Source organism: Anolis carolinensis, chromosome 5 (genome assembly GCF_035594765.1).
Source record: "Anolis carolinensis isolate JA03-04 chromosome 5, rAnoCar3.1.pri, whole genome shotgun sequence".
Classification (NCBI taxonomy): domain Eukaryota; kingdom Metazoa; phylum Chordata; class Lepidosauria; order Squamata; family Dactyloidae; genus Anolis; species Anolis carolinensis.
Window position 1 is genome coordinate 132,508,344 of NC_085845.1, and position 24,907 is coordinate 132,533,250.

Here is a 24,907-nt window from a genome sequence, read left to right on the forward strand (position 1 = left end):
ACTGAGAGAACTTTACCCTCTTATTACTGTTGCATCTTCATTTCCGACTGAGATAATGGATCATTTCAGCCATAAATGTGTGATGGGGCAGCAAAATCACGTTTCCGACCTACCAGGCACGAAAATTGTACTTTCTACCCTACCAGGTACAATTGTCCTTCCTTGGCCCTGCCATGTATACTTCAAATTGCTTGGCTGATTCCCAGATTGCCCATTTTTGAAGGAAAGGGAAATAGAGAAAAATAGCCAATGCCATATAGGAAAGAAATAATTATTTAAAAACTATATATCTGGATCAGAAACAAAAGTCTGTTTCCTCTATCACAGCCTATATTGTGTACCTTTATGCATTGTTAGCTATGTCACAGAGGTGCCAAAGAACCCTGTTAGTGAATTGTGAAGATGCATAATAGGAAACCAACAAGTGTTCTGATGCACATTGGCAATGTCCTATTGAATACTGGATCTCACTGTGCATTGGTCTGGATGCACAATGCTCACTTTGCTACCTCTCCAATGTAGTAATGTAAAAGCAGTTTCTTACTGACTAGACATTGCGAAACATCAATTATATTGCCTATAGATGTTAAGTACACTTATTAAAGACATAAGTCCTCAAGTGAATTCTGGTCATTGGCAATAAAGCATTTTTGAAAATTTTACAGCTTTAATTACAGACATAGCTGATTGGTTTGGCTTTGAGTAAATACCAGTTAAGCCAAGTTATGGAGTGCAGCTGATGACAGGATAAATACTCTCCTTTATTTTTCATTCTTCCATTTGCATAGAGCACATGAGTTATGTTAAGCACTTTGATCTGATTGGGCTGGGGTTATGTAGTGGGCAGAGAGAGATCATACGAGAAAGTTAAAAAAAATTAAGTACTATTGAAATTTGGCATGTAGATTACCATCCCATATACCTTTTTTTCTATGTATGCAAATGTCTGTTATCTAAAAATGGATACCACTGCCTCAGAAAAAACATTTTTTTAGTCAGCACATCAAGTCAATCTGCAATCATACTTCATTCACAGTGAGCCTTTCAAACTATATAGCACAGAACTATTAAAATCCAGTAAAAAGTGTCTGCTTCTGAGCCAACAGTATCCATACATAGCTCTATAAAAGAAATTATTGAGCATAGGGAGACCCAATCAATTTCTCTGCTCTCTCTTCCTTCTTTTCTTCCAGTCCTCTCGCTCTCTCTACCTGTCTGATAGGACTTTACATGTAATCCTCAACTAAACTGCAGAAAATTTAAGGTCAAATGGAACAATTACTCTTGCAATTTTATTTCCCAAAATTGGTATAAGGAACATCTGTTCTTTCATTTCAATCTACTACACATTTAAGTCAATGATAAGTTAATCTGCTGGCTGTATTTGCACAACATGAAAAGCAATGGAATCCTAGCTTATTAAACCACATTAGACCTAAGTGTGTGTGTGTGTGTGTGTGTGTGTGTCACTTTGTCTGTTAGTGGTACTGACATTAATGTGTGCCTTACAACTGATGGCATCTTTCAATCAAATAAATATGGTATTGCTGTGAGGAATAAACTAAATCATTCAATATTTTTGAAATAAAATAAATAAATAAAATAAGGATGTGAGTAAATCAGTAATGTAAACATGTCAATATTGCTCCATGAATATAAAATATATTTCATTAGATCAAAATTTTAACATTATTGCTTCAAACCTCATGTCAAATTAAGTTTACACAGGCAATTCTGAATAGTATCAGTTTGGAAGAAACCCTATATTGAAATAAAATCAAACCATGGGATTTGTGTGGAAGGTGAACTATAGCAATGTCAGCATGGGTTGTTAGGAAAATATCAGTGTATCAATAACATTAACAACAACAACAACAAGAGAGGACTAACCTTGAGCCCCTTTAACATTTGATAAACTAGGAACTGGATTCTATCTTCCGTTAACTTTTCGTGCTTCATTATTTTACTCAAGTCTGTTCCCATAAAAGGCATGACAATGTAGCTAAAGAGAAAAGAACACAGATTCAAAACATTGTAAAGGTCGAACCATGGCATTAATAATTTCTGTTAATTGTTCAAACAAATAAAAGAGTGATACAAAACAAAACTGTTGCATTTCCCAAATGAGTTGATCTTTTTAGAAGCCTTTATTAATAGGAGATATTTTTTAAATTGGACACCACAGTCTATCCATTTGTCATTTTTTCAAAATTTTCTTAAAGTCCAGAATTTACAAGAATTTACAAAAGTTACAAGAATTAAGAGAAAAATATCAATTTGAAATAATGCCATTACAGCTGGATTCCTTTTTTAAACTAGTTAGCAAAAGAAAACTTGTGGATGGATTAAATGGAAATAAGAATACTTTCTAGCTTGTTTATTACAGAACATGAACGACTGGGGAAGAGATTTCATAGAAAGGAATACACACATTTTTTGTAAGTCAGCTAAGAAAACTCATATTTACGCTGAAGAAAGGCAGGAATGGCCAACATGAGATCCAGACAGGCTGGATTGCAGTTAAACATAAAAAATCAAGATTATAGTAACCAGACTGATTGGTAACTGGCAAACAGAGGGAGAAATCGTAGAGGATAGTGACAGACTTTGTATTTCTAAATGCGAAGATTACTGCAGACACAGACTGCAACCAGGAAATCAGAAGTTGTTTACTTCTTGGGAGGAGAGCAATGACCAATCTCAATAAAATAGTTAAGAGTAGAGACATTACACTGGCAACAAAGGTCCACATAGTTAAAGCAATGGTATTTTTGTGGATGTGAGAGCTGGACCATAAGGAAGGCCGAGCAAAGGAAGATAAACGCTTTTGAACTGTGGTGTTGGAGGAAAATTCTGAGAGTGCCTTGGACCGCAAGAAGATCCAACCAGTCCATACTCTAGGAAATAATGCCCGACTGCTCACTGGGGGGAAGGATATTAGAGGAAAAGATGAAGTACTTTGGCCACATAATGAGATGACAGGAAAGCTTGGAGAATATAATGATGCTGGGGAAATCATCACTGAAGGAAACAGGAAGAGGGTCCGACCAAGGGCAAGATGGATGGATATTATTCTTGAAGTGACTGGCTTGACCTTGAAGGAGCTGGGAGCAGCCGACAGGGAGCTCTGGAGTGGGCTGGTCCATGACTTCACGAAGAGTCGGAAGCAACTGAACAAATAAACAACCACCAGACAGGTCCCATAATGTGGGAGACCCCGTGGTTTGACCAGAGGCGTCCAAATGATGCTGGTAAAACTGAATTAATTCGAGACAAATTAGGAAACCCCTGCTTTGTCCTGAATTAATTTGACACCTGGAAAGACCTGGTGCATAGGAATGACGCACCAGGAGAGGGAGTGAGGAGGAAAATCACCCCCTCCGCCTGGCACATCATTTCTATGTGCTAGAACAGCTTCGGCAGCAGTTTAATGGTGGCCGGGTGAGTAATTTTTTATTTTTAGCCCTTTTCTGGGGGCTTTTGTTTGGCGTCTGGGTGTACTTCCGGAAGGTCCAGCAGGGCATCTAGACACCCCCCAGGAATGTGCGGGTTTTGGGGAGAGGGGTGGGGATTTTAACTTATGGCCAACCGGTTTTCTTAAGCCTGGTTGGGCACGGGTTAAAGTTCTGTGTGGATGTGGCCTACAACATGAGGTTGTTCTCCAAGTGTCCTGTGGCCAGTCAATGGCTGTTTTGAAAACAGAAATAAACCTTGGCTGCTATCCAACTGCAATTACCATGGAAAACATTGTGCAGGGATGCCTCAAACACTTATGTTTGTGGAAGCCTTTGATTATACAAGTACAAGTCACTACGAGAATTCCAGCCAAGGCCTCTCTTTTGTAATGCTTGTGTAGATTGAGAGACAGAAGAAAATGCCATTGATTCAAAGCTGTCCAGTGCAAATGCAAAAACACTTCAACTCGTACAATAGGGCAAATTCAGCCCATCCTGAATAATCCACCTCATTTTCAACAGTCTCCCTGGAATTGGCATGCACAGAGTAGGCAAAACTAGACAGAAAACCTCAATTTGAGCTGCTATCTGACAACTCTATCATTAGTGAAGATAGAAAGTTTTGAAAATGTCTAAACATTAATAAAAGAAAGAGAACATTTTTAAAAAAATCAGTTCCTAAACTCAAAGAGAATGTTAGCGAGAGAAATCCTTTCAGATTTCCATTACATTCAGATGTCACACTGACTTATAAGCTGCAGGTCTAGATATTTATTTACAACTATATTCCATTGAGTTTAGTGTAATTTAATGAATCCTGAACATACATGAAATTACCTTAGGCTGTTATAGAAACTTTAGCCTGAACTCATCAAAGTTGAATCACTGCAATTCACATGAAAATGATTGAATAGGTAATAAGGGATGAAAAGGACAGAACACGTTTGGCTTCTTCAGGCTATATTTAGAGCAGAGGAAACAAACAAAGCTTTCTGATCAATAAACTGGCTGAGCTCAAAGCCAAATTTAATCTTCAGATGGCTGATCATCTTCAGCAAATGAAAACATAAATGTGCACTCTCCCCTGTGATTTTATTACAGTTAATTTGCTGAAACTCATGAATATTTCAAAGCCAAATGGAAATAGCTCGCTAATTGGTCTGACAACACACAGGTAGTTAGCAAGAGTCATTTCTGGAAGCAGCATCCAAAGTCCAGGTTTTAAAATAAAAATGTTTATCGTTTATATTACTGCATATGTATTTAACAATAAAAAGACAAGAATACCACATGCAAAATTAAAAGCAGACATCACCTATACAAAATTTCAGTGCTGATTTCCATTTCAGAAAAAAAAGAAACATGAATGTATAAAACGCTACATTGTTAAAAACATCAACAATTAAAGGAACACAAATGGAAAATATGTGTCATACTACAGTGTCATACTACAAAAACCATTTGGTAGAGTGCTAATTCTAAACAATTTAGAAGGCATTTTTAAAAATTATCTTTGGATGGATCTACGCTTAATCTGCATTCTGAAACTGCATTATATGACTAAATTTTTAAATGATTTTTTAAACTGCTGTTTGTGTTCAATTCTGTTTTAATTTTTGTATATTTGTATATTTTAAATTCTGTGTTAATGCTTTTATGTCAAGTCGTTCTGAGTCCCCTTTGGGGAGATAAAGTAGGGTATAAATAATAACAATAACAATAACAATAATGGCTGTGTAGATACAGCCTTTGTTTCTGTTTGACATGGCACAGTTTTCTCTAATAAGGTGTTGGCAAGAGACTCCAAACAGAATGGGAGAGGACTTAATCCAATCGTTGGTTCCAACTGTATTGTCATTGAACCAATGTAACTTAGAACATTGACTTAATCAAGGGCTTTTCTATACCAAGGGCCAAACTGGTTTGGCATAAACCAGTTTACATTGATTTATTAGATTATTACATTGACATTTCTGGAGCAGGTCAGGAAGGCGATTATATTAACCATGGAAGATGGTCTCAAACTGGTTCCAGAATCTGCAGTATCTATGGCTTCACAGGTGCTGAGGAATACAGGTTTTTTCCCATTTCCCTACCAAGTTGTGAACTAGCTTATAAAGTGGGAAGGAACCCACCTGGTTGGTTCAAGGGCTGCTAGTGTAGCTGCCATGCAGATACTAAGTCGGCTCAAAGGTTGACAGTGTAGTTACTTCCGATGCCTATCTGAAGTAGCCCACTCTGAATCAGCATTGGGGCAGGTGCCTTGCCAAGATGTGCACTAAAACTGTATCCACACTGCAGAATTCTAGCAGTTTGAAATCACATTAACTACCATGGCTCAATAAAATGGAAGTCTGGGATTTATAGTTTTGCAAAATATTTATTCTTCTATCATAGAGCTCTGGTGCCACAACAAGCTACAAATCCCAGGATTCCACAGGATGGGGCCATGGCACTTTGGGTCCATCTAGACAGGCCCAAAACATGGGACCTATCTCAGTTTTTACCCGAGGCATCCAAATGACGCCTCCGGTAAAAGCAAATTCATACAGAATAAATCAAGGTTTCCCTGGTTTATTCCGTACTAATATCTCATTAGATCCGGGCCTTCCTAAAAGGCGGGATCTAACTGAGGTATTAGGTCTGTGGAAAGTGACTTCTGGAGTCACGTTCCGTGACACCAGGGTTGAGTCCCTACAGCCACTGGAACCTATCTTTTTGGAAATGTACACAGATTCAAATGCTAAGGAGAGAACCTTCAAAAACAACCAATTCCCATGGAACCTGTGGGAGAAACACAAATTGTTACATAGAGTCCAAACTCTCCCATAAAAAATCAACACTTACAAGTCATTAAATTTATCCAGTGATGCATCTGGGGTGAAGACATCCAGTAATCCAATTACCTATGAAAGAGTAATGGAAGACACATTAGGAAAAGAAGACCATCATTTTATAATTCTTCATGCCCAAGACATCGATGCTATCATTCACACAAGAAATACTGATAACTGAACCCAGGGCCACCAATGGGAAAGTCCAGAAATTCTCAGTAGATTTCAACCACCATGGACAATGGTATAAGATATGGGAGTTGTATTCCAAAACCTCTGAGGGACCAAATGATCCTCATGCCTGGATTAGATAAACAGTGGCAACATAGTAATATTACTGTATCTCATATTGAGGACTGGATCTTAGCCACTGATAAAAAGTTGTCATTGCAGATTGCAGATTTCTTCCTTCTTCCCTTTTGTAGCCCTTCTAAAGCCAACTCTAAAGGATTCAGGGCCTTCATGATTAGTGGATTTTAATTATTACTGTTTTTGTGAGGGTACCTTTGGAACGAATCCATAGTATGAAAATCTCTGTGAATTAATTTGCAGGCAACCTCTGCTTTAACACCTTAGACACTAACTAGTTATTTTGGCATGAATATTCATAGGGAACAGCTTGCAGAAAGCTAATAGTGTAAGGGCTAATATCAATGGGAATAAGAAAAAACATTCTGCTTACTGGTGTGTAAATACAATGATAATCCTAAACATTTGCTGGAGCAGTAATATTACAAACTGGCTAAAACAATAAACACGATTATTTTCAACGGAGCTGAATACTGAAAGCAAGATAACACTATGTTTCTAAAGAACCTTGATTCACAACCATACATGTCAACATTTAAACACAGTAAATAAATACTAGAGAAAATTTCATTGTCACAGATCAATTGAGAAAGCCATAAAGGTTTCAACTCATATAACAACATTACTTCTACAAAGTCTAACAGATATCTGATACTTAAATGATTGCTTTGTTTATTGTATAAGAAGTTATTGATATTTGTATGATGAAGAAAAGTGATTGAAGGCAGTGCCCAAAATGGTGCATCTTATGTGAACTGGCCTAGGTTTTATAAATTTCTCCTCTCCTTTTCTGGCATGACCTTGAGGAAACTGGAAATATTTGCTTCCATTTTTAACTAACTGCAGCTTTGTGTTATGGTCAAATCAAGACGAATTATAGTTAGACTTAACTATGGTCTAGTGGGAAAAAGTCAACTTCAGATCTATTGTTTGAAGAAGTTTTTTTAAAAGTTCACATTAACTATATTTAACATCTTTATTTAATACTAACTTTTAGTTAATTGAAAACAGTAATGAATTCATCTAATCTGTGACCATATTAGAAGTGGAGGCAGTGGCTTATTAATTCCAAAAACTGCTAAAAGCACTTCGATATAGTGATTTTCAGTCATGGATCCACAAATGTCATTGCACTATAGCTCCAAGAATCTCTGCCCACCAGTCAGCCTGGTTGAGATCTTTAGAAACTAAAGTCTAACAACACTTGAGGACCAAAAGTTATTTATTATGCCTAAAACTATTGTTTTAAAAGAATTCTGATTAATTTGGTCTATGTCTTTGTTAGAGTGGCTCCCTCGTTGTTCTCTTTCCACCAGGAAGTGAAAACATTCATATTACAATACATTGATTAATTGCAATGGGCTCTTGATTATATGTTGTTTTTTATACCCAACACATTTTAATGGTTTTAATTCTATAAATTTGTACTGCTTTTTAAAAATATATTTTTTTACTGATGTGTTTGTTTTTATTTTGGAGGTTTTAATATTCTATAAAGCATCTTGAGACCCAACACTGGTGAAAAGGTGGAAAATAAATGGGAAAATGTATTAGTAATACTAGTAGTAGTGAGTGATGAGAAGAATGAAGTCTAACTGAAAAGTCAAAGCAAAAAATGGCATCAGAGAACACTTCATTTTCTTAAAACAAAATTGCTTTATTTTGAAACCATACGTAATCAAGATCCAGTTGTGATCTTGAGTATCCATTATTAGTGTGACTTTCTTCCCCATTATAGTATTCTGTTTTCCCAAATACGAACATGTGTGCATGTGTCTTCAAGTTGCCAGATGAAGTTGCCAAGAATTTAACCCAGGGTTTTTTGAGGGCTGTGCGGGATGAATAAGGGAGCTGTAGGAGAAAGGAGTGATGCTGTGGGATCCTGTCCATTTATCTGCACCTTGGCAAAACTATCTGAAGACTAATTTATATGTATCAAAGGTTTGTTTGAAGTAAAATATGCTGTGCCAACAACACTCTCAGATTCTGAATAAACAGATATATAATAAGGGCATTTCTCTCATGTTTAAGCAATTTATCCTTGAGTGTTATGCATTAAAGATCAGTAGAGGAGTCAAGTAGTTCTGACAGTCACAGAACGTCATCAATATTTTCGCCTTATAAAAAGAGACGACAGCTGTTGTAAATTAAATTTCATAACATGTCCAGTTTTTGTATGCATCATTTATGCCCTTGTACAGTAGATTCTCCATTTTTGCAAAGGTTAGGAGTTCAGAACCCTCGAAGTAGAAAAAACATTCAAATCTAACCCCCTTCCCTATTTAAGTGGCTGCTGTGTATGCCTACTCTCACCCTCAGAGCTCCTTTCTTTGTTCTTTTTTGGATGGATGGAAGCACTAAGCAAATGGCACCAGTGGTTGTCTCTCCCAACCACCCATATCTGCTAACTAAGCCACAGAGGCCACTGTTTTTTTGCTGGGGACTCTTCTTTGTGGGACCCAGTCACCACTGCACCACTGCACTGGAGCCACATGTCTCAATCCTTTGTTACTGGCCTGTCTTCCCTCTCCTCTTGCATGAAAGCAGCATCTTCAGGCATAGGTGTCTCTATGAAAGCAGAGGGACCAGGCCCCATCTTTGCCTCTTTCCTGTCCTACACCCACTTCACCAGGGCTGCCACTATTACCACCTCAAGTGCCCATCAGTCCCCAGCCTAGCTAGGCAAAGCAGGGATGTGGTGGGGGAGCTGGAGCTTTATGTGCTCCAGCTGGTTTTTGCTTCTCTGTTTTGCTAGTGATTCCCAACCTTTGCTCCTCTGGGTGTTTTGTACTTCCGCCTCCACAATTCCTAACAGCTGGTAACATGCTTGGGATTTCTGGGAGTTGGAAGTCCAAAACAACTGGACAACTAAAAGTTGGAAACCTCTGGCCTATGCAGAAGGAGGAGGAAGAAGAGTAGGAGGAGAAATGGCACTGTGAATTGGCAGTCTCTGGAGGAAGAAGATGGGGCAGTGGAACAGCTTGGTCCAGGAGGAAATGGTGAACACATACAGCAGTGAGCTCCAGGAGTTTATGTAAAATATGGTTGCATAGGGGCATGGCATAGTGGTGCCACCAACAGATTCAGGCATCTCCCTGTAAAAAGAGTGGCCCAAACAGTGTCTTTGTTTCACCTGGACAACTGGACTCTGCATGCCACCCTCCATGCCTTAGTTTCTAGTTTCTTCTGTGTCTCGGTTTTCCCGTTTTCAACTGTCTGCCTCTACCTGCTGTCTTTGCTGCTGCCCTAGGCCATTTTAATAAGGACTTAAAAGCTTTGTTATGTGTTGTACAATCTCTCTCAGTCTCATGAGGTTTGCAGTCCCTATTAAAATGGTATAGGGCAGCAGCAGAGGTAGTCATCTGCAAATAACCTATATACCAGTGGTTCCGAACCTTTTAATGGCCAGGGATCACCTGAGCAGGGATCACTTTGACCAGGGACCATTCTCCAACATTAATACCAATAGGGTTACGAAACAGTTTTTGGTCAATTTTAGATTCAGTTTGGTTATCTGGGGTGCTGATTCGGAAAATTGCATTGGCTAGACCACATCAGCTCTAGTTTCCGATACAGAACATATCCTACCCAGTACATGCTATCTGATCGCCCACAGAAAACTATATTTAATAATCTAGACCTGATGTGGTCTATCCAATGCAATTTTCTGAATCAGCATCCCAAATATCCCCAGGAAATGAATACATCAAGGCGGCCCTGCTTCCAGGCACCACATAAAACGGCTCTGTTCAGGGAGAGGGAGGAGGAGAAGCAGCAGTCAGGAGGCTTGTTGTCATGCCTTTCGGGGATAGTCATCCTTTCCCCTCCCGACATTCCTGTTGCCTCAGCATTATAAGAGGGTTTTGCGAGACTAGTAACTCTCATTGCAACAGTGTAGTAATGGTGAGGCGGCGAACCATATTTTAGGTCTTGGGGACCACGAGTGGTCCACGGACCACAGGTTGAGAACCACTGCTATATACTCATGTACAAGTCGAAATTTTTAAATCAAAAAACCAACCCTGCAAAACTGAGTTGATTTATCCATGGGTCAATCAAATTCTTATTAAAAAGAGAAGAGTAGCAAAGGACAAGAATCTAAAGTTGACCAAAAACTGATTCGTAACCATTACTACACAGAAGAACCTAAAAGAAGCACCAACCCTCTCTTCTCTGTCTGCGACAGAACAATTTCTGGCCTTTTTGAATAACTGGGTGAGAAAATGATGGGCGACTGCCAAGGGCAGCTGGCTCTTGAGGCAGCACTGGTGTTTTCACTTCTCCTTGGAATGACCATCAACCTACCCATGGATTATATCAAAATCTATAATTTTGGCCCCCATAACCTGTCCTTGACTTATACATAAGGTCAATGTATACATTAGTATATATGGTAATCAAATTCACAAAAGTTACATTCATAAATATGGAGGACCAATTGTATATACATCTGCTGTTATAAATCACGGAACTGTACAGCTGGAAGGAACATTAAGGGTCATTTAGTTCAGTATTTTCCCTTGTTAATTGTTTTTGTTCTTTCTTCCTTGTTTTTCTGGTTCTAGTGGCATTGGTACAACCACTTTTAAAAAATGTATCTTTTTTTCCAGTCAAGTTACTACTTGCTCTTGCACAAGCTTGGCAAGGTACTATGTTGTGGTAAAATTACCATACTCCTCCCCTCTGGCATTTTAATATCAGGAGGAAACAAGACCACAATAATGACTGAGCATCCTAAGGCATACACAACACTATTTAAACAGCTCCTAAATTCTACTGTTTTTATGACTGAGGGGGGGGGGGGGTATTATTCAAAAAGAATTACTCTACAATACTTAAGTCATTGGTGGAGAAGCTGTGACTCTCCACTCTGATTGAACTCTAACTCCCATCAGCCCTCACCAGCCTGGCCAATGGTAAATCTCAGGAGTCCTTTCATACTACAGAATTACGGCAATGATTCCACTTTAACTACAACGGCTGTATCCTACAGAAACCCGGGGCTTGAAGTTTAGTGAGGAACAAGAACTCTGACTGAGAATACTAAATGCCCCTCCCATATGTGTGAATCCTGTAGTATTCCCTAGGACATTGTCATAGCAACATCATAACACCATAACTGCCTAGTGTGAAAGGGCCCTCAGGAAATGTAGTAATTCATTAACAACTGGAGGATGAAAGACCCTTTATTCCTCACTTAAATTTACGGTGTGATTGGCTGTGTGGATAAATCTGAATCTAAATGCTAAGTATCATCATGAGAAGAAAACACAGATTTATCATCAGAGAGACTATTGAAAATTGGAAACATATTATTTTCAATTAACAGTTCTATTAAAGGCTTTTGAAAACAGCAAGCTTATTGTTTCATGCAAAACATTATATCCTATAACAAGTCACAGTAAGCAATTTATAATCAGGTATTTGCCAAGGCCCCAATTCAGAGAACAGAGCATGCAGCCAGAATGCTTCAAACAAGATCAGATTGCAGTTCTACTTTTAAAGTAAGCCCCACTGAATTCAGTGGCATTTATTTCAAACTAGCTTGGGTACCTGGCATTGCCTGGGTGTGATATGGATGGTGTGATGGATGATGATGTGACAGGGATGAATCCTTTTTGATCCCACCGCTGTCACCAATTTGCGATATAGGAATGATTGAATGATGATTGTGATGGTGATGTGATGTTATGATAGCCAATTTGTGATTGCTGTTTCCTTCCTGCTGAGGGGATTTTTGAGTCTTTTAATCCCTCTAGATTATATATATATATCACCTTTATATGAGGGGAAGGATTACAGGGGGTGATCTTTATTTCAAGATCCCAGCCTCTGTCTCTGTAGTTAAGGACTTCTGTGTTGTGCTTTCCTTTCTGAGGTAAATGTGACTATTACTCTTCCCCAATTAGGTGATTTAATAAGGTAACTGCCACCAACGTGAGGCTTTTGAATTATCACCGATGAAATTTGGCTCCACAGACGCAGATGAGATGAAATGAATCAGTTGTTAACATAGAACAAGTTTATTGCGTACAAAGCTTATGGTTGCAGGTTGATTGATTTACTTATGGAACTTTAAATAAACAAGTGGTTTAATAGCTCTTAAAACCACCACAACAGTAGTCTTTGGTGTAAATCCACTCTCACTCTCCTACTGATGATATAAATTGTAGCGAACTCTAACCTCAGCTGAACTCCTTAGTGAACAATGTCCCAACTACAATACTAGCTTATAATTTAATCTAATACCGATCAAATCCCTGATCACTAGTCTTTCCTCAATTAGAGATCTTAACTAGGCTCCCTTTTGTCTGCCCTGACTAAAGATTTTTTGCCTGGCCTGTCTCCTCAGCCCTTCTTGACTGAAAAGCCTTCAGCCACGCACACACACACTCTCACTCTCTGGCTTCTCTTTTTAAAACTGCCCTTTTTTCCTTTTCTTGGCTCCGCCCACTTCTCCCTCTGATGAGCTAGCCAGCTTCGTCTCCAGTAGTTCGTAACCGCACTACTGTGGATTGAAACAAGATGGCTTCTGTTTCAGCTACTGTCAACTAAACACAAATACATACTCCAACAGTCAAAATTAAACACAATAACTATGACTTCTCCACACCGGGTTATTTGAAAAAGTCAGTTTTTTAATTGTACAAAATGCATAAGGTTGTAGATTAACTACAACTCACATCATGACAAATTAACCCCAAAAAACTCCATCAGAACTTAAAAGTTTGTTATGTTGGGCAAATTTGCTCTGGATGCATCATCGATGGGGTTCAGTGTACTCTCTGGCTTTAAGATAAACTACAACTCCCATTATTGTGAGTCGGTCCCCTCAACCCCCTTGAGTAGTCATGCGGATTCTGTGTGTCAAGTTTGGTCCAGGTCCATCATCGGTGGAGGTCAGTTTCTCTGGTTGTGGGTGAACTACAACTCCCAGAAAGGAAGGTCAGTTCTCCCCCGCCAAACCCCTCCACTAATCAAACTTCAAACTTGTGTGCCAAGTTTGGCCCAGTTCCAGTGGTGTTTGGATTCACAGTGCTCTCTGGGTGTAGGTGAACTACAAGTCCCCCAAATCAAGGTGAATTTTCCCCAAAGACCTCCAGTATTTTTTTCTGGTCATGGGGCTCTGTGCGCCAAGTTAGTTCCAGGTTCATTGTTGGTGGAGTTCAGAGTGCTCTTAGATTGTAGGTGAACTATACATCCCAGTACCTACAACTCCTATAAATCAAGGTGAATTATCCTCAAACCTCTCTAGTATGTTCAGTTGCTGATCAATTCCTGTTTCCTGTGTGCCATAGAAAAGAATAGGAAAGGGTTAAGGGAAAGGCAGTGGGTGGGACATGCAAATTCCATACCAATGGAGAGTCAGAAACACTGGAATTGCTGTGGTGCAGGAAAAACAGAAAATCGAGGATGAAATGGTCCCCGTATGAAAGCCTTCCATTGGGTGGTGGGAAGTATGGTGTTTGTGGAGGACATTGGCAGGGCTCTTGGACATGTTCATGATGCTCGCTATAACCTGCAATGTCATTGGAAGGAGGGCCACTGGTATCTCCAGAGCAGTGGGATCAATAACTGTTTGTGGAGGCAGGGGCTTGTCTGTGTAAGTGGACACCGCAGCCACACACACATACATATTTTATTATGTGTATAGATTCAGTCTTTACAGCACTCAACTGTGATGTTATTGAATTCTACTGCCACCAAATCACATTTGACCTTCTTCTGGATTAAACACATTGATAAAACTGACTCATTTTAGACTGGATCTACACTGCCCTATATCCCAGGATCTGATCCCAGAATCAGTTGTAGTTCCGAAAATAATACAACTGTTATCCTTTTCTCTCTCTTATCATTTGGTTTTTCAACCAAAGGAAGCATTGCAAATCTTGTACATCCTGAAGTCTCAACCTGTTTTTTTCAGAATATTTTCCTTGTGTATATGTGTAAAGTCACCTGTTGACTCCATTAATTTCATAGGATTTTTTTTAGTTAGGGAATACTCAAGAGATGGTCTTGCCAGTTCCTGCCTCTGAAATATAGCTACAGCACCTGGTATATGTTGGCAACTTCCCATCCAACCATTAACCACAGTTGAGCCTGCTTAGTTTCTAAGATCAGACAGTATATGATGCCTTTAGGGTATTTAGATACTGATGTTTTCTTTACATTAGCATAATGACTGGAAATGGGAGAGGAAAAATGTGCCCAATATATTCTTTCATCCCTATGTGCATCTCCTCGGCTCTTGACCTCTTTTTCTTAATGTGTTCTACATTACTGCCTACCTCCCCTGAGATTTCAAAAAGCCTACTGAACTATCAACTTAAATTAAACTCACATCAATTCTATAAATCTCCAACCTGCTTATTCTTCTATAGGATACAGCCCACATAATGTTTTCATCCTCTTAACATGCACACTCACACGAAAATGTGCCACAATAATAGGAACTGCTACCGTGATTCCTCTACTCTCAATTAGCTTGGATCCTAAAAGGATAGATGTTCAAAGAAAGCAAGCCCCCTTTTCCCATGAATGGTAAAGTGATGGGTAGAAATATGAAAATATTCACAGACATATGTGCACCTATGAATAAACATACAAGAACGTGTTGGGAAGAAGATCAGTAACTCCTGAACATTTTATAGTTGTGTGCCTAGTCACACTATGAAAGAGATAATAAGGAATGGGAAAGAAGTCTGTAAGTCTTAGTACTCACGTTTTCATGCTTCATGTGTTTGAGGAGCCGCAATTCCCGGTAGGCTCGTTTGGCAAAAAGATCCGATTGAAACGGACGGTACAACTTCTTGATAGCCACTTTAGTTCCACTTTTCCTGTCAGTAGCTGAGCTTAAAGGAAATGGAAACAGAAAGTCTGTGAATTAAGAGCTTGGCAGAAGGATTACATATCTCAGAAAAAAGACAACATATTTACTGGGGGCAAAGGATGAGCAATTAAGTAAGAATAGCTGCCAAAAGTCAGTTCCTGGCTCCACAATTCTGGCTAGAGCAGGAATATGTATTGGAATATTATGTGTAAATAAATAAAGGTGGTTGGGTGAATGAAGGTACTTCTCAACCTGATTCATGTAGACATAATTTCAATAAAATAATATTTTATTTGTTCAATGTGTTGTTGAAGGCTTTCATGGCTGGAATCACTGGGTTGATGTGAGTTTTCCGCGCTGTATGGCCATGTTCCAGAAGCATTCTTTCCTGACATTTCGCCTGCACCTATGGCAGGCATCCTCAGAGGTTGTGAGGTCTGTTGGAAACTAGTCAAGTGGTATTTATATATCTGTGGAATGTTCTTTTCTGTTTGAGGCAGGTGTAAATTTCAATTGGCCACTTTGATTAGCATTGAATAGCCTTTCAGCTTCAAGATCTGGCTGCTTACTGCCTGGAGGAATCCTTTATTGGGAGGTGTGAGCTGGCCTTGATTGATTCATGTGTGGAATTCCTTTGTTTTCTGAATGGTGTTCTTTATTTACTGTACTGATTTTAGAGTTTTTAAATACTGCTAGCCAGATTTCTCCACATTCGTGGTCCCTATGTGGACAAGTTTACATAGGGACCACCAAACGCAGCGCCCAAACACGAATCAAAGAACTTGAAAGGCATTGCTGACTAATCCAACCATAGAAGTCAGCCATAGCAGAGCACTTGATGAACCAACCTGGACACAGCATATTATTTGAGAACACAGAAATGCTGGACCACTCTAACAACTACCATGTCAGAGTACACAGAGAAGCCATTGAAACCCACAAGCATGTGGACAATTTCAACAGAAAGGAGAAAACTATGAAAATGAACAAAATCTGGCTACCAGTATTTTAAAAAACCTCTAAAATCAGAGCAATAAATAAAGAACACCATTCAGAAAACAGAGGAATTACAAACATGAATAAATCAGGACCAGCTAACACCTCCCAACAAAGGATTCCCCAGGAAGTAAGGAGCCATACCTTGAAACTGAAAGGCTATTCAATGTTAATCAAGATGGCCAATTGAAACATTCACTTTCCTCAAACAGACAAGAGTTATTCCTCCCATCCTGAACATTCCATAGATATATAAACCCAACTTGACTAGTTTCCAACATACCTCACAACTTCTGAGGATGCCTGCCATAGATGCAGGTAAAACATCAGGAAAGAATGCTTCTGGAACATGGCCATACAGCCCAGAAAGCTCACAGCAACCTATTTTATTTGTTTACTGCAGAGACAGGCAGATTCTAATCAGTTACGGTAGCCACTTCTTTAAATGTCAGATTTGCCTTTGTTTCATCCCTGTTCAATTACTACAATGAACTTTGCAAGGAGGCTGTTTTTGAAGAGTGTTCAGAAACTTCAACTGGCTCAAACAGCTGCAGCCAGACTGCAGAATGGGCTGGCTACAGGGTGAGTAAAGCTCTGTTGTTTTAGCAACTGGACTGGCTCGCTGTCAGTTCACTTCCAGCTATAATTCAAAGTGCTGATCATGATCTTTAAAGCCCTATATGGCTGAGGTCCAAGTTATTTGGACCATATTCTCTCTTACGCAAATACCTCCAGTTTGAGATCTGCTGGGGAGGACCTTGTCTGTCTCACCACCCTCATCTGGTGGCAACATCGGAGAGAGCCTTGTCAGAGTGGCTCTACACAGATACTATAATGCAGTTCCAAGCCGGTTCAAGGGTGGGGTGTCCACAAATGCACACCCTCAATACACATTGCAGCACACATTAAGCCAGAACCAGTGCATTAAAAAACTCACCAGAACTATCACAAGCCAGATAAATTGCTGCAACTGATCAAAATATATCCCATACAGGGATTGAAAGTAGTTCCTCATTCCTGTTATAGTTAAAATTTAACTAGCTAGAACATGGCTCTGATTCAGTATTAAGAATCTATTTTAATATACTATTGCATGTTTTTCTATATCATTGTACTCTTGTTCTGCTTAATAGGGTCCCCAGAAGCAACGATTTGATGACATTGGGAACAAGATGGGCCTTAATTTTGATCCAGTATGGCTGTTTTATGTTCCCAATGTTCTGTATTAAATCAAAATTCTTTATATGTTTATTTAAGTTATTTTAGCCCATCATTCAGGACAAACCTTCATAATGACATTTACAACAAAAATGTAAAGCAGAGCAAAGCATATCTAGGTTGCTATGAGTTTTCTGTGCTGTATGGCCATGTTCCATACAGCCTGGAAAACTCACAGCAACCCAGTGATTCTGGCCATGAAAGCTTTCGACAACACAAAGCATATGTAAATCCTTATGGTAAATAACCTGGTTTTTTCTTACTTGTCTTCATATGGCTGTCGGGGCTGACAAATTATCTAGTCCCCTGAAGCAAAGCCACAAATGACACCTTCCCCACACAATTCAGTCAAAGTGTCGTATGCGTAAAGCTGGCCAAGTTATGTTGACATATCAAACACAAGCCCCCAAATACCTCTTTTGCTTGTGGTGGTAAAATGAGAATACTGTACCAACAAATGTGTTGATTTTTCAATATACAGTACTCAGATCTGCTGCCTGAGAAAGTAGCTTCGTTCTACCTAATGGGTGGTCTGGCACTGACGGATAGGCAGATGTCTCAGTAATTCTCTGTGGGACAAAAGGAATGCAAGGAACTGCCCAACTATACAGCTCAAAAGCACTTGAATGCATTAAAAAGAAGCTTATCTCTTCTCCGCAGGCCCTTGTATGTAACTCTATATCTGACAGCTGTCAGTCTCTTGTATTTTACACTTCCAATGTGCCTCCTCATCATTAACTGCTCCTAGAACTTTTGCCTCAAACTTTCCATCCTCACCATGAACCCTGGAAGCAGCAGAAATGTAGGTATGTATATATACACACACAACTTTCTCCGTAAGTGTCCTTTTTGACATATGTACAAGAGGTGAAAATCCAGCACATGAAGTGCAGAAAGACAGTGAATTTGATTTGTTATCACAACAGAGAAAAAGAAGCTTAACAGCAAAACAACATCAATATTCTATGAATCCCATAAATGGACAGGATTAATTCAGAATAATGTTAAAATTTGAATGTATAAGGTATTTAGACGTTGGAGAATTATTTCTTTTACAATTGCTGCATTGTTGGTATAGGAGGTATATTTTTATAATGCTGTAGAGATGAGATAACTGGATGTATAGAGTGAAAAGCAGCATGGAATGTATTGTTAAAACAAAAATTGTCATTGTGATTTCATGGCCAGAATCACTGGGCTGCTGTGAGTTTTCCAGGCTATATGGTCATGTTCCAGAAGCATTCTCTCCTAACGTTTCACCCACATCTATGGCAGGCATCCTTTGGGGTTGTGAAGTCTGTTGGAAACTAGGCAAGCGGGGTTTATATATCTGTCAAAAGTGGAGAAAACCATGAAAATGAACAAAATCTGGCTACCAGTATTAAAAAACTCTGAAATCAGAACAGTAAATAAGGAACAACATTCAGAAAATGGGAATTCTAGACAAGAAACAATCAGGGCCAGCTAACACCTACCAAAAAAGAATTCCCTCAGACAGGAAGCAGCCAGGCTTTGAATCTGCAAGGCTAATCAAGCTGGCCAATTGCAACATTCACATTTGCCTCAAGCAGACAAGAGTTCTTTCTCCAAACCTGGACTTTCCACAGATATATAAACCCCACTTGCCTAGTTTCCAACAGACCTCACAACCTCTGAGGATGCCTGTCATAGGTGTGGGTGAAATGTCAGGAGAGAATGCTTCTGGAACATGGCCACACAGTCCGGAAAACTCACAGCAACCCAAAACTTGTCATAACTGATCATTGTTTTCTTGGACTTGGGATAAACCATGAGTAACATTTTTTTCCTTTTTAAAAGTTGGAAGCCTTTTATGAACTTAATGCAAAGGGGAAAATAACTCCGTTGGTTCTGATGTTTGAAAGGATTTGAAAGAAGAATTTGTATAAATGGTAGAGAAGGAGGTATGAAAATTTAAGTTATGAAATTACAGTTGCAAATAAGAAGACTTGAACTCTTCTCTCTCTCTATCTATCTATCTCTCTCTTCTTTCTTTTCCAGATTCTTTTAAAGCAGTGAAAACTTCTAATTAATAACATTTCATAATAAAACATTGGGAACTCATTTCCCACAAAGAACATTGCTTCCTACTTTTTCTCCCCAGCAGGAAGTTCTCAGAAATACAGCAAACAAAGCAAAATAGTGAGTCACTTCCAGATGGGCTCAAGGCAAGACATTTTCAGGGAAGTGGGTGGGCTGGGCTGAGATGAAGCATTTCCTTGTATCACCCTAAATATTTATTTCCTTGCACATGGCCTGATGTCCAGTACAATGTTTACATGCATAAAACAAGCTCTTCAACACATATGTAACTGCAGATTTACATTTCTCTCCACTAGAAGTTTATATTAGTATTTTTAAAATGTGAATAATAGCACAGACCTGCAATGAAAACAGTTTTCTAGAAATATACCTTTCCTTAAGAGTATTTCGGGATGCTGAATTTGAAAAACACAATAAAAACATTGCACCATGCACAGTCCTTTCACAAATTTAATTTTTTTTCAATCCATTTAGTTATTACTTGGTTGTGATTAAGATGATCCTCCAGTGCAATCTGTTTTAATGTTTTTGAACCCATTTTTAGTGTTTCACATCAGCAAATGCAAGTGTTTCAAAAATCTATCAGAAATATTTTAACTCCTTTCTCACTGTGTCCTTCCCAGAGAGAAACTCAGGCCCCTTCTATACTGCCACATAAAATCCAGAATATCTGCCTTGAACTGGATTATATGGCAGTGTAGACTCAGATAATCCAGTTCAAAGCAGATAATGGGGATTATCTGCATTGATATTATGGATTTTTTGGCAGTGTAGAAGGGCCCTTACTCTTGTCTTCACTTCCCTTTTCTTTTTTATTTTGGGCCCTTCCACACAGCCATATAACCCAGAATATCAAGGCAGATAATCCACAATATCTGCTTTCTTCTGGATTATCTGAGTCCACATTGCCATATAAACCAGTTCAAAGCAGATAATGTGGAATTTTATACAGCTGTGTGGGAGAGGCCTCAGTTACGTATTACAGAATAAAAAGACATCAAAGAAAGATTTGGAGGAAACAAACTATAATTGAGCAAACCAGTATTTTCCCTTTGGTTTAACATTCTGAAGGAGCATATTTCAAGCCTTTTTTTTAAATTCAGGATCTAAAACCTCTACAAAACTAGCATTCATTTTGTTTATTGTTGTGATGGAATATATTTGAGGTCATTTATGTTGTTTATTGTCATGACGGAGCATATCAGTCCTTTTCCCATTTAGGATTCTAAATTATTCTTAATTAATTTTAGGTTCTTAATTAATTTTAGATTGTGTGTTTAATGTGGGATTTGGTTTGTTTGTTTATTGTATTTGTATCTATTGTTTTTCAAGGCATGTTTGTCTCTTGGAATCTGCCCCGAGTCTCCTTGGGGATCTAGGGCGGAATACAAATAAAGGTGGGCCATTTCAACAGAAAGGGGGAAATCATAAAAATGAACAAAATCTGGCTACCAGTATTTTAAAAACTCCAAAATCAGGACAGTAAATATAGAACAACATCCTGAAAAACAGGGGAATTCCAGTCAGGAAACAATTAGGTCCAGCTAACACTTCCCAACAAATGATTTCCCCAGGCAGGAAACAGCCAGGCTTTGAAACTGCAAGGCCATTCAATACTAAACAAGCTGGCCAACTGCAACATTCACACCTGCCTCAAACAGACAATAATTCTTTCTCCCACCCTGGACTTTCCGTAGATATATAAACTCCACTTGCCTAGTTTCCAGCAGACCTCACAACCTGACACCTGTCATTAATGTGGGTGAAACGTCAGGAGAGAATGCTTCTGGAACATGGCCACACAGTCCAGAAAACTCACATCAACCCAAAACTTGTCATAATTGATCATTGTTTTCTTGGACTGGGGATAAACCATGAGTAACATCTGGAGAGAATGCTTCTGGAAATGGCCATACAGTCTGGAAAATTCATAGCAAACCTATTATTAATATTGCTATTATTATTATTATTATCATTATTATTATTATTATCCTTAACTTAACATAAATATATTTAAGTAAAATAGAATCATAGAATTGGAAGAGATCTCTCGAGCCATCCAGTCCAACCCCCTGCCAAGCAGGAAAATCACATTCAAAGCATCCCCCACAGATGGCCACCCAGCCTGTGCTTAAAAGCCTCCACAGAATCATAGAAAGTAATTATAAGACTTGTATCAGAACTGGAAGTACAGTATATTTTAAATAAAGAAAGCTTTAAACTAGTTTAGGTGTTCTTTTATTGATTAGCATTGAATGGCCTTGCAGTTTCCTGCCTGGGGGAATCCTTTGTTGGGAGATGTTAACTGATTGTCCCCTGGCATTCCAGAAAAGAAACAATTGGTGCCTGCTAACACCTCTCAACAAAGGATTCCCCAGGCAAGGAGCAGCCAGGCTTTGAAGCTGCAAGGCCACACAACCTCTGAGGATGCCTACCATAGATGTGGGCGAAACCTCTGGAGATAATGCTTCTGGAACATGGCCATACAGCCTGGAAATTGACAACTGAATGTTTTTATGTTTACCTTTATGTCCTCTTGAGGAAATGGAGCAGTATATAAATATTATTATTGTTATTATTATTATAAAACTCATAGGAAACCTATTATTATTATTGCTATTATTATTATATTCCTTAACTTAAGATAAATATATTTAAGTACAGAAGAGTCTCACTTATCCAAGTCTCGCTTATCCAAGTTTCTGGATTATCAAGCCATTTTTGTAGTCAATGTTTTCAATATATTGTGATATTTTGATGCTAAATTCGTAAATACAGTAATTATAACATAACATTACTGCATATTGAACTGATTTTTCTGTCAAATTTGTTGTAAAACATGATGTTTTTGGTGCTTAATTTGTAAAATCATAACCTAATTTGATGTTTAATAGGCTTTTCCTTAATCCTTCCTTATTATCCAAGATATTCGCTTATCCAAGCTTCTGCCGGCCCGTTTAGCTTGGATAAGTGAGACTCTACTGTAATTAAAAGAATTGTATTAGAACTAGAAGTACAGTATATTTTAGAAAAGTAAAGCTTTAAACTAATTTAGGTGTCCTTTTATTGATTAGCATTGAATGGCCTTGCAGCTTCAAACTCGGGTTGTTTCCTGTCTGGGGGAATCCTTTGTTTGGAGGTGTCAACTAGCCCTGATTGTCCCCTGGGATTCCAGACAAGAAACAATCCGGGCCAGCTAACACCTCCCAACAAAGGATTTCCCCCAAGGAGGAAACAGCCAGGCTTTGAAGCTGTAAGGCCATTCAATGCTAATCAAGGCGACCAATTGCAACATTCACACTTGCCTCAGGCTGACAGAGTCCTTTTCCCCACCCTGACATTATTCCACAGATATATAAACCCCACTTGCCTAGTTTCCAACAGACCTCACAACCTCTGAGGATGCCTGCCACAAATGTGGGCAAAACGTCAGGAGAGAATGCTACTGGAACATGGCCATACAGCCCGGAAAACAAAGCAACCCAGTAATTCCGGCTATAAAAGCCTTCGACAACACAAATCTGAGGCGATGTGAAAAGTTTGAACTCCACTGCTTTGGAAGCCAGTGCTGAGGCTGAGAGAGCGTGACTCACCCACGCTTTGCCTCGCTCAACGACAACTTCCCTCAGGATGCTATATATCGAGCCATGGCGGCGAAAGGGGCATCAAACTGCGTTAATTCCTCAGTGCAGATGCCTCCCTTCCCAGAGAAACCCACCGCCAGAGGTTCAGGCGTTGCCTCCCCTCCTCCTCATGGCACTCACCAAACGGCGCCATAAGCTCCGGAGCCCACCGCCTGCAGCTCCCGGTAGCGCTCCCTCACTTCCCACACCGTCTTGGCGATCTCCTGGCGGTAGAAGCCCTTCTTGGGGGAGGACATGGCGTCGCCTGGCTTTCTTTCTTCTCTCCCCCTTCAGACTCGCTTCCCTCCCTCCATTCACTCTCTTCGAAAAGGAGGAGGAGACCTCTGCGTGGAAAGGCTTCCCAGCTGCTGGAGGGAACTGATAGGAGCAATTTTGGCTCAAAGGAGAAGCCCTCTTGGGCGTGCGTTTCCCGCTTTCATTTCCCCCGGTCGGAAAGGCGCCTTCTGGGAGCCCAGGGCCCTTCCACACAGCCCTGTGGCCCAGAATATCCAGTCAGAAAATACCACAATATCTGCTTTGAACTGGGATATCTGAGTCCACACAGCCACACATTCCAGTTCAAAGCAGATATTCTTGGATTTTCTGTCATGATATCCAGGGTTATACGGCTGTGTGGAAGGGTCCCCAGTGCCATGGGCCTGATTTAATTTGATTCAATCTGATTCATAAATAGCAATGGTATTCAGAATAAAAAAAGGTTTTCCCCTGACGTTAAGTCCAGTCCTGACCGACTCTGCGGGTTGATGCTCATCTCCATTTCTAAGCCGAAGAGCCAGCGTTGTCCGTAGACACCTCCAAGATCATGTGGCCGGCATGACTGCATGGAATGCCGTTACCTTCCTGCCAGAGCGGTACCTATTGATCTACTCACATTTGCATGTTTTCAAACTGCTAGGTTGGCAGGAGCTGGGGCTAGCAGCGGGTGCTCATTCCCCTCCTGGGATTTGAACCTGGGACCTTTTGGTCCGCAAGTTCAGCAGCTCAGCGCTTTAACGCACTGTGCCACCAGGGGCCTCTGGTATTCAGAATACAGTAGAGTCTCACTTATCCAACATAAACGGGCCGGCAGAACGTTGGATAAGCAAATATGTTGGATAATAAGGAGGGATTAAGGAAAAGCCTATTAAACATCAAATTAGGTTATGATTTTAAAAATTAAGCATCAAAACATCATGTTATACAACAAATTTGACAGAAAAGGTAGTTCAATACGCAGTAATGCTATGTTGTAATTACTATATTTACAAATTTAGCCCCAAAATATCACGATGTAATGAAAACATTGACTAAAGAAATGCGTTCGATAATCCAGAACGTTGCATAAGCGAGTGTTGGATAAGTGAGACTCTACTGTAGTTTGATTAAATAAATTCTATTCTGAATACAGTAGAGTCTCACTTATCCAAGCTAAACAGGCCGGCAGAAGCTTGGATAAGCGAATATCTTGGATAATAAGGAGGGATTAAGGAAAAGCCTATTAAACATCAAATTAGGTTATGATTTTAAAAATTAAGCATCAAAACATCATGTTATACAACAAATTTGACAGAAAAGGTA

The 24,907-nt window shown here is 39.4% G+C and overlaps 1 protein-coding gene across 2 annotated transcripts in view; it reads right to left on the reverse strand.

Moving 5' to 3' along the window:
* The window catches only part of mapk12 (mitogen-activated protein kinase 12), a 52,283-nt gene extending 28,554 nt beyond the window's left edge, over window positions 1–23,729 (reverse strand). The window contains exons 1-4 of one of the 2 annotated variants that reach the window (XM_003221302.4): window positions 23,471–23,729; window positions 15,324–15,453; window positions 6,303–6,361; window positions 1,891–2,002 (exon numbers count right to left, since the gene is read on the reverse strand). In XM_003221302.4, the coding sequence (XP_003221350.1) occupies window positions 1,891–2,002; window positions 6,303–6,361; window positions 15,324–15,453; window positions 23,471–23,586 (417 nt within the window). In that variant the 5' untranslated portion in view covers window positions 23,587–23,729. The remainder of the gene's footprint in view (window positions 1–1,890; window positions 2,003–6,302; window positions 6,362–15,323; window positions 15,454–23,470) is intronic. The other variant, XM_016993869.2, reaches the window with a different exon arrangement.
* Between the last annotated feature and the right edge of the window lie 1,178 nt (window positions 23,730–24,907).